Genomic DNA, 10708 nt, shown 5'->3' with positions numbered 1-10708 from the left:
TATCCCCTGGAATTTGGCAGGTTTCTGCAGGAGATTGGGGCTGACTGGGAGCTGCTGCATCTGTCTGGATGCACAGGGCTTTGCACAGAGGATGTTCAGCATCCGTAACCGGATTTGGGGATTTGCACAGGCTGGGAATGGAGGCAGGAATCAACTTCTGGGGTTGGATCTCCATGCAGGAGTGGTGGCTCCTCAGCTGCATGCACACACTCTCAGTATCTGCCCAGCAGAGAACAGGAGATGGTGCAGGAATGGAGCGCCCTGGATTTGGCACCTCCTGGAAGAATGTGCCAGGGCTGTGTGGGAGTGCTGGAGTGTTGTCACAGGGCTCATTTCCATTGTCTGCTTGCTGCTTGCTGCACTCCCCTAAGTTGAAAGTCTTAATCAGTTCTCAGACTCAAACATGAGTAATCTTGCCTGAAGCCTTTTGCAAAAGCTGCCTTTTTTCTTTTTTTTTTTTTTTAATTTTATCTTGGATATGTTCCTCTATCTGCATAATACAGATAGAATAATATGCCAGAGAAAGAAGCATGTTGTTCATGTTTGCAAAAATATTTGGTGGTTGACAAATGAGCTTGATGTACTGTGCTGTTGTACTGACTTGACACTAATCTCTGCCACTTAGAGCAAATGAGAATAAATCACCTTTCCTCTCTTATCTTCTCCACCCTGAGTTGTGTGTGCACTTGCAGCACAAGCTGGCTCAAGGTTTATATAAATCCCATGCTCTCCCACCAGTCCTGTCCTGCCAATTCAGTTTGGGTTGGGAAAAGGTCAGGAGCAGCACTGGAGTTGGCACTTGCACAGTGCTGAATCACTTTGTCACTGGGTTCAGGTTTCAGACATGCAGGTAGGAGATGACAAAGGAAAAGTGGGAATGATCTCAGCAGCTAAAAATGCCTGGAAAAGAATGGGATTGACTCCAAAGTCTGTCCCTATAAGGGGGATATAATTTACTGACCTGGTAAAAGGGCTGTGGAAATCAAGTGAAATAAAACCATGCTTGCTCAGCTGTTGAGCTGCAGAAATGTGAGCTGAAATATTAATTGGAGAGGGGCTTTACATTAAAACTGTCATGTTTGTGAGCATGGAATTCAGCAAGATATGTCCAGTGGGCGCAGGTTTGGGACTGCTCCCTAGTCCTCATTGTCAGTCACAGCTCTCCAATTAATAGGCTTACGTGGAGTTGTGAGCCCTTCTGTGTTAAACAACAGAGGGTTTTCTTATCTCAGTAACTGAAAGGCTGGTATTTACAGCAGGTGAGTGTCAAATGCTTGTGATGTAGTTCTGGTCACAACAAAATGGTGTTTCAGGGCAGGTCACTAAAGGGAGCACATGAGGCAGTGAGGAGCTTGTGGTTTGTGCCTTTGTCACTTGGGGTAGGACTGGCTGAGCTGTGGTGATGCCAAGTTCTTCCAAAGGTGAGGGGGGGATTGCTGTGGGAGGTCCCTGTGTCTGCAGCTTTCATCTTTCTTTATTTTGAAAAAAACTTCTGAGTTATTAAACCTTGTTCTGCTTACACTGTTTTATGATTCCTTCTGGAATTTGTTCCAGTCAAATTCACATGTCCTGCCAGAGTGGGAGAGTGGACCAAGCACTGTCCTGAGCGTTCCTGCTGTGCTGGGTGGCTGGAGACCTGACCAGTTTCCTAGGCTGCTTTTTAACAAACCAGTTGCCAGTCCAGGTGATCTGTTAATATTCCTGCTTTTTCACTTATCCTTTTAGAACTGTCCCTTTAGACTCTGGGATAACCTAACATTGCTCAGCCAAATACACACTGGGAGAGAGAAGAGTTTTGTATTCAGTTCACTGATCTGCCATCTATAAACCAAGTCATAATTGCACAAATATTTACACTGATGTTTATTTCTGGCAGTGATTTGGTGTTTGTCATTCACATTGTGATTATGAAGCAGCATTTCCATGCAGTTGAGGTATTTCAAACTATCTGCCTACTGAACAAGCAAATGTCTCTTCTCTTTCAGATTGTCACTGCTGCTTTTTATGTGAACAAGGATCTAATTATGATTTCACAATTTGTTTACTGTAAGCTCAAGAATCAGAAGGTGACAAAAGGTAAGTTTTTACAGCAATTAAAATGTTCTCCATGATGTAGTACAGACTTTACTGAGAGATTTTCCTACAGCATTTAATTTTTTTTTTTTTTTCCAGAGGGATCAAAAAATAGAGTGTACAAATTCTGGAGTTCTGGGACCTGTTGCCTCCTGTTTTCCCTATTGCCTCCTGTTTTCCCTTCCTTCTTGCTTCTGACCCACACACATCTGTGAATATTTTCCATGGAGTACTTTCAGTTGATACAGACATAAAAAATGCAGTAGGTTTGTGGAATCTGGTTCCATATTTTAACCAATTCCATGGTTTTTGTGGAAATATGTGGGAGTTGAAACCCAGCCTTATTTCTTTGTGGAGTTCAGTTGGTTTCCTCCCCGTTGATTGAAACTGGGCTTTATTTGCTTATAGCATAAAATATGTTGACATCTTCATGTGTCCTGTTTCAATATCTGCATTTAAAAACACATATTCCAGGGAATGAAATTATTGGAGTTGTGCTTGAGAAGATCCTGGCAGTGGTTGGAATGTTCAGCCTGCCCATGGACTACTGTTTTGTCTGAAATGGAAGACAGCTCTCTTCATATTGTATCAAATCAAAACCATTAACTCATCAATTTAAAAAAAAATGTGAAAGAAAATCCGTGGTACAGCAGAGGTAACAAAAAGCTGAAGTAAACCAGATGCCTCCCCACAGACTAAATAGGGATAAAGCAGATTCAATATGGAACTGATAATAAACTTGGAGATAGGGCAGTGCTGAGGGATTTCCTTCCTGCTGCCTCCTCTGGGAACAGACCCAGGCTTTGGTGCATTGAGCTGCCACTGCCTGGTCCAACATGATAGAGTCATCAATATCTTAGTGAGATTTTACTCATTCACATTTCAAATATCCTTGCTTTTGCAGGTTTTAATCAAGATGTGTGGAAAAAAGTTGCATTCTATTCTACTCAGCAGTTTTGTTTATTAGCTGTTATTTAATCATAAATTATAAAGTATAATATATAATTATAATGTAAGAGAGAAGGTGAGAATGAACCTTTCCTCTCAGTAGCAATGTCCACCAAGGGGTTCCCCAGCAGTTCCTCCACTGCTACAATCAGTACTACAACAGTGAGCAGGGGTGGGCACAGAGCCCAGAAAAAAGAGGTGAAACTTCCACTGCTGCCAAGAAAAAGAGACATGAAATTCTACCTTTACATTTGCATATTTGTACTGCAAACAGAAAGTGACCTCAAATCAACAGCAGATGTTATTTTTCAGCTAATTTGTTTGTGTGTCATTCCAGGCAGTCCCAGCCTGAGGAATTTGGGCACAGCCTGGATTGTGGGGTGTGGAGCTCTGAGGGTCACTGCCCTCTGTCAGCTGCTCCTTGGGAACCAGGAACGTAGTCCAGCAATCCCGAGGAATAATGTAAGTTCTTACCTGTTTGCATTAAAAAAAAAAAAAAATCCCACCCAGAAGTGTCTTGAAAAGTTTGTGTGCTTTAAAGAAACCTGGAGGATTTTTTAACAAGGATGTAGAAATCATGTATGTGAATGTTTTTCCCACACATCCCAAAATAGAGAAGTTACAGAATTGCTTCTTTCACCAGCATCCTGGGCTTGTTGTGTCCTTTGGGTCCCGAGGATGTGCTGCTCTGAACTAACAGAACATCAGTGTTGTGTCTGTGCCTGTGGGAAATGCTGTAAACATCCACGTGGAGACCACCAAAAATCAATAAAAGTGGAAAATCACCATTGTACCTGCTGCTGTCAGTCCAGCAGGGAAGTTCACAGCCTATTCCAGCAGCTTCATGGCCTTCCTGCTAATGCCAGGGAAATAATTGTAATCCAGCAACATGGCCCAGCAGGGAAGCAGCTTATTTTCAAAACACAGCCAGAGTGAGAAAACCAGCAACTCTTAAACTGTGAAAAATGAGTATTTTGCTTTCTCCAGACAGGATGATTCATTTTTTTTCGTGGCTGGAGCTGCAGTTTTTAGTTTTGGTTTGAGTTATTGTGCCCAGGCTTTTTGAGCAGGAGGACTGGATTGATATCAGTGTCATATCCCAAAGCCTGGCACCAGTTTTGATCTGCATTGTTGTGAGATGAAGATTAAACCCTTCCTAGCCCTCTTTGGTCATCTGAAGAGCTGCACTGCACTGCTTGAAAGGAGTTCTGTCCACAAACTCAGCCTGTGGACTCTCAGTTTAATCCTCTGAAATGCCTCAGAGCATTCTTGCCAAAATCCATGTGCTTTTCTTTTCCAGGGCTCTCCTGATATGATTGAAATGTAAGGCTTCATTTGTGGCATGTGTGTCCTGTGTGTTTTACCTGGGCAGCAGATTCCCTCAGTTCCATAAAAATGTGAGTGGGTTTTTGGCACTTGTTTATTTAACTTTCTGTTCCTTCCAGTGTTGGATTCTCCTCACACTGAGCCCTCCTCAACTCAAACCCCCACTTCGCTTTTGCGACTGAAAAAAATGGAGTTTTTTTCCCATTCAGAGAATGCCAATGAGAATTTTGGAAAATGCTGGTCTTTGATTGCTGGAAAAAAGATTGATTGGCAGGGGAAGAGGAAGGAATTATTTACAGCTGGATTTATCAGCGGAAATCTGCTTTGTATGATTGTTGTCGTGAGCAAGTGGCATCCTCCCTTTTCTGTCTCCAAACTATTCCATCATGGGAATAAAAGTTAGAATTAGTTTTAAATCTTAGCCCCTTTTCACCAAGATACCATTACTTTTCCCCACAGCCTCTTCACTATCAGTATATTTTTAAAAACCCAACAAGCACATCAAAAGAGTAGAAGGCTTTACTTTGTCAGTTACATGCAGAAATTTTAATTCATTATGGAAGTGACTAATTAATTTCTAAGCCTGTTCATATTCCCTCTCTACCTGGAACGTCACAGTATTTTCAAAAAGATCTACTAAATACACTGCTACAGCAACAGATTCCTTAAAAACTAGTTACCATTTGGAAGCAGATTATCCCTGCTGTTTGCACTCCCACAAAAATGGCATTAACCAGAGACCTAAGGACTGTAACAGTTCCTGAATTTTCAGTGGTTTGTGCTGAAACTCAGAAATTCAGAGCCCCAGGAAGACAGGGACAGGAATGACTGAAAGTTTTTGAATGTGTTCTATCACAAAATGCCCAAATTATCTCTAACTGCGTACTGTGGGGTACATTTTAACATTTCTTTGTATTTATAAAGCTGTTATTTTTTTGATTTGTGTATAAAATTTGTATTTAGTTCCAGAGAAGGTGCACAGAAGGTACCTTTTTCCTGCTCTTTGCCTTGGCCATGATGGGAAACTGCACCTGTGGACTGAGGCTTGTTCTAAAGATGCAAAAACCCGAATCCTCCCAGGCTCTCTGCTTTCTTCACCACCTTTCATGGCCTGTTGGGAGCTTTGGGGTTTTGTTCCTTGACATTTTTGTATCATTCTCCCATTACAGCTAAAGATTCTCAGGACAGGCTTGTTAATAAATAGATCAGAAATAAAGTGGATTTTTTTAAATCACATTTCTTCTAACCTGATAATAAAATCTTCTTGCTGAACAATAATTTGTACCTTTTCTATAATGATAATTCTTACAAGAATAGCAAGTCTATAGAAAATATAAACATTAAATCTGCTTTGAACAGGTTAATTTATAACTTGGAGACAATAAAAATTGGGAGGGGTTGCACATCATGCTGGGGTGATTTTATATTTAATATATTCATGCCCAGTGTAGTAGTTATTGTTAGTCATGCTCTTTCTAGGTGGAGCATTGGCATTTTGTGCTCAAGAAATTAAAGGCAAAATGTTTGGAGAAACTTCTCTACCTTGGCTTTAAACCTGGTAAACAGGGATGGGTTGGGACTGTGCACTACAGTCACCTGTCTTGTTACCAGAGCTTGGATTTGCACTTAAAGGAGCATAAAAAGGAGATTTTAGGATTTTTTTCCTGCAGGAAGAATTGAAGGTTTGTGTGTGACAACATCTTGGAGCTTAACTCCATGAACTGGAGCCATAAACCAGGATGGAACGAGGAGGGATTTCAGGCATTTTATGTTAATCCATTCCAGATTAAAAGCAAGTTCTTCACCAGCTTTACCTGGAGCTCTTCCAGAAGTTATGATTCCCAGGCATCAGTGTTGTCTTTCTGATTAAAGGAATTTCAAAAGGCTCTGCAATCAGAGCAGTGACCAGACAGCCCTGGCCTCGGGATGGGCCCTGAAATTCCAGTGTCATTCCAACCCCTGGTTGTGGATTGGGTAAAACGTGCATCATGGAACACAATCCCCCACTGAGGTGGGGAGGCTGCACTGTGGGTCCTGGGCTGTTCTGAAACAAATTCTGGTTTTACCTTTTATCGGACAATGCATTCTGTGAGCAGATTGTGGGATCCAGGGCTTAGTCCATGAACTAAGTCCTGACTTTCTTCTGCTTCAGCCCCCAGCTGGAAACATAAACCAGGCAGTATTTATTTACCCAAAAACCTCTTGAACTTGATCTTGATGACCCTCACAGTACGTTCTGTACAGATTTGCAGATGCTTTCCTGTGATAGACTCTGAAAATCGACTTTTCATTGCCCCCAAAGCTCCCCCTCTCCATTCCCTGCCCCGGGATTGCAGTGCCAGCCTGCACATGGCATTAATTCCTGGGTTCTGGCTTGATTGGGGTCTGAATCCAATCTTGTTAATAGTCCTCCAGTTCAAATTGTATGGGAAACAGATGCTTCCAAATCAGATTGAGGAGCTTACAGGAATCTGGTCAAGTACATAGTGTTGGTTGGGAATGGATGAAGTATTCATAATCAAGAGAAAACAAAAGCAGACCTCCTGCTTGGAGAGCCCTGAAGGTAAGGAAGGCACTGCTTTTAAAAACAGCTTCACTGCTGCCTCTTGCCAAGCATGAAAATAAAAATCTGACAAATTTACCCATCACTTTAGGCCAGAAACCAAAAGACGGGCTCACCTGGGTCTTGGAAAACAGGAATTAACCCCAAAAGTCCTAATTTCTAAGAGGGAGGTGTTTCATCATTGCTATTTGTGTAACAGTCTGTTTTGAGGAGAAATTGCCTAATTCTGGTCGACTTTATTCCTGATTGTGTCCAGAGTTTCATTAGGTGGAAAATAAACCCTCATTTCTCAAGGTCCAAGGCAGGATTAAGAGTTCACTCACTCTGTGTCTGCTGCACTATTCCTGTGCTTCCATCTGACACGGCTGGCACGGACTAATTCTGGAAACAAATGGGCTCTGCTCGTGGCTGGAGCAGCAGCTCCAGTGCAGGATTCCCCTGGAGCCGTTTCAGCCTGGTTCAACAGGATCACAACACGCTCATCCCAGTGCTTTGGTGGCTGCAGTTAAAGGTGTGTGGTTGCACAAGAAGCCAGTTATTCCCATGGTTATGGCAGTGTCCAGTTGTCTGTAAAGCATGAGTTGTCCTCCTGTTCCTTTGGAGAGGAGTTTCATCACTGCACATTTGAATTATAAACTGGACATCATTTCCTTTTCCAGTCAGTGTTTCCTCCCACTTTGCCGTGGGAGGTGGTTGGGCTTCCTCGAGATACTCTGGGTCTTGTCAGAGATGTGAAATCCAGGTGTGGATTTTATTAGAGCTTTATGTTCTATGCATGACTGTTTAATGTTTCCCTTGTACACAGGGCTGCAGTCCTACATGTTTCAAAGTCCTAAATCAGTCCTGCCCTTGCTCCTGGAGCAGCACCATCCTGAAGTTTCTAACAGCCTGAATCCTGTGAAAATTTTTCTGGAAAGCTTCATCCTTTCCTCTTATTTCCTACCCTGTGTCCTTCCTCCCCCGCTCCCTCCAAACCCAAACAACTCTGCTTTGTGTTTAGTTCAGACAAAAGCCTTCACTGAGATTTTTTTTCCTTTTTTTTTTTTTGCTTTGACATCACCCTATTGTCAGAGAATTGTGTTCAGCTCTTCCACGTTTATCCTTTTCATTGAACGTAGCCAGGCTGTTACAGGATAGCCAGAGTTTATTCAGCAAGAGCCAAGCTGCTGTACACAGACTTCTCCTGCACCTTTGGAATCCATTCTATCCCTCCACAAAACATTGGGCTCTGCAATTTAATTACTGGGCTAAAAATAGAAGCCTGGCCTGACAGTTGAGCCAGCAGAGCTTCCCAGCCAGACATTCAACTTCTCTGCTCTCCTGTGAATGCTTGGGGTTGCCTCCAGTTTTTAAACTCAGCTTTTAAATTCATCTCAGATTTTTAAATTGTCAGTACATTGTTTCATTTCATGGAACAAATTTGCTGCAGTGGCTCGGTGGCTACAGGAAGTTTACCCTGGAACTCACTTTGGTTGTCTCCTCCACTCTGGGCTGACTCTTGAGGTCTCAGAGTTCCTGTATTCAGTATTTTGGCAGTTTAGCTTTTTTTTTTTTTAAGAAGCAGCTGATGTATTTTCTGCAGTATATAAGCTGCATATAACCTGTGTTTATAATTTATTCACCTTCAGAGCTCTGGTGCTGTTACCAGCCTGATGGCTCAGGGTGATGCTGCCCAGTGTTACAGCCCAGGAGCTTCGGGAAGACTTTTCCAGCCTTAACAATTCCATGATTCTGTCATTTTATGATCCATGGTGGGACTTCAGCAAATTTTCCCAGTTCACAGGGAAGCCTCTATTAGAAAACCAAGTGGTTTGTACCAAGTTCAGAACTCAAGTACAAGAAGTCCTCGATTATCCAGCAAAACTTCTGGAGAAGTGTGATTATTTTGTATTTAAGGGCTGTCTGTGCTCCAAGTCAATAATTTACTGAGAGCTGACACCATCAGGAAAAAGGACAAGGACACACTTGTTAATTGTTTTTAGATGAGAATTGTGTTTCAATGGTCTGGTTTACAGTGGGAATAAATAATTGTCTAATTGCACAACTTGTGTTGAAAACAGCCCTAAATGTTGAGCCATTTGTTGTCTGAGTGTCAGTGCCTGCAAATTTGATTGCCTGGAAGTTTTGCAGGAGATGATAATTGTGTTTTGTGATCAGGCCCTGCTGAGCTATTGCTAAGAAGAGTTTTTTGATAATTTTTACTAACTTTTTCTCCTTACCAGCCTCCCCGCTCAGCCCAGCCCACAGCATTTACAGCACTGGTGCTGGAGTAGTGCAGGGCAATGTGTTTGCTCCCACAGCTGTTCCTAGATTAACCTGGTTCTTATCCTTGTATTTCTCACTTAGGACCCTTGCAAGCACAAGGATGAGGTAGAAAGGACATTTTCATGGATATTTGAGCCACATATCCAAGAGGATCTGAAGTTTGGAGCTGGAATTTTTCTCCATTTTCTCTTTTCCAAAGTTACAAGTAAAACATGATGGAACTTTTTGCCCTGAAGGAGTACAGAAGATGAGCCTTGAGTAGGATTTGGAAAAGGTGCTGGGCTAATGTAGAAAATCCCCCAGTCAGGATTAAATAAATGGATCCCAGTGCAGGAATTAGGCACAGCAGGTTCTGAGCTTTCCTCTGCGGAATGCAGCGTTGGGAGCTGCAGCCAGGACTGAAGGGGTGCTGCTGTCGTTCTGTGGGGCTGATTTGGGGTTTAATGGAAAGCTGGAACTGCAAGTGCCCCCCCTGTGTCCCCATCAGTGCCTTCCTTACCTGGGAATGCCAGGTGACCCTGCACCAGCAGCACAGGGGAAACCCAAGGAGTTTGGGAGCACTGGAAGGGGAGAAGGGGAGCCACTGCTGGAGAACGAGGATCCTGCCCCGTGTCCAGCGGGATCTGGCTCCTCTTTGCACAGAATCCCAGGGTCACTGAGGCTGGAAAAGCCCTCCAAGATCATCAAATCCAAGCTGTGCCCGATGCCCACCTTGTCCCCAGCCCAGAGCACTGAGTGCCACGTCCAGGCCTTCCTTGGGCACCTCCAGGGATGGGCACTCCACACCTCCCTGGGAGCCCCTTCCAGGAAGGAATTTTCATCGGATTTTGCTCTTGGACAATTTTGGCAAACCATTAAGTCTGCAGTTGCTTGGGGACCAAACTTATTACTTTTCTTTTCTAATTTATTTTGCCATTAACGTGTCACAAATGACCTGCCAATAATATTTAATATATACTGTGTTGTTTCCAACAGAGAGAAATATTTCATTGAATGTGTGTCTCATTCATGAAGCTCATGAATAAACAGACTTTTTAGATAGGTCAATATGAGTCTTTTATACATTTGTGGGCTGATCACAAAGCTCCTTTGATTTCAGGTAACTTAAAGGAACACAATGTAAATTTTGTTTTTAAATAATAAAAACTAATCAAAAATAAATTTGTTTTTAAGTAACAAACGAATGGATTCAAAGGATTGTATTTAAATTCCTGCCAAAAGCACACACTAAAAATGAAATGTTTTCCCTGTGTTTTTGAGGATCCACCTTGGAGAACTCCACTGCTTTATTAGTTTCATTTCCCTGATTTCTGGAGTGAGTAGAAGGAGTTGAAAATTAACCTTTTCAGTCCATAAATTAAAATGCAATTTGTTGTCCTCCCAGATTTATCTGCTGTACACATGAGATTAGCAATCTTCTGCCTGGCTGTGATTGAAACCATGACTTGTTCCTTCTTAATGCCCTTAGAATTTGTTCTTCCATCATTTCTTCAAAGATTATTTCCCCTTTTATTGCTGCTCTGTGTAATCCTA

The 10708-nt window shown here is 42.4% G+C and overlaps 1 protein-coding gene across 1 annotated transcript; it reads left to right on the top strand.

Annotated features, from left to right (window-relative positions):
• The first annotated feature begins 844 nt into the window (after positions 1-844).
• Positions 845-5625, top strand: SLC66A1L (solute carrier family 66 member 1 like). The gene is given in 7 exon segments (XM_032119986.1): positions 845-850; positions 1384-1421; positions 1555-1684; positions 1986-2076; positions 2173-2339; positions 3359-3483; positions 4322-5625. Coding segments are annotated over 5 exon segments (381 nt in total). The 3' UTR covers positions 2289-2339; positions 3359-3483; positions 4322-5625.
• Positions 5626-10708: the final 5083 nt, after the last annotated feature.

The sequence above is a fragment of the Corvus moneduloides genome, chromosome 10 (assembly GCF_009650955.1).
Source record: "Corvus moneduloides isolate bCorMon1 chromosome 10, bCorMon1.pri, whole genome shotgun sequence".
Taxonomy (NCBI): Eukaryota; Metazoa; Chordata; class Aves; order Passeriformes; family Corvidae; genus Corvus; species Corvus moneduloides.
The sequence above is the reverse complement of the archived record's forward strand: the minus strand, read 5'-3'. Positions and strand labels throughout refer to the sequence as shown.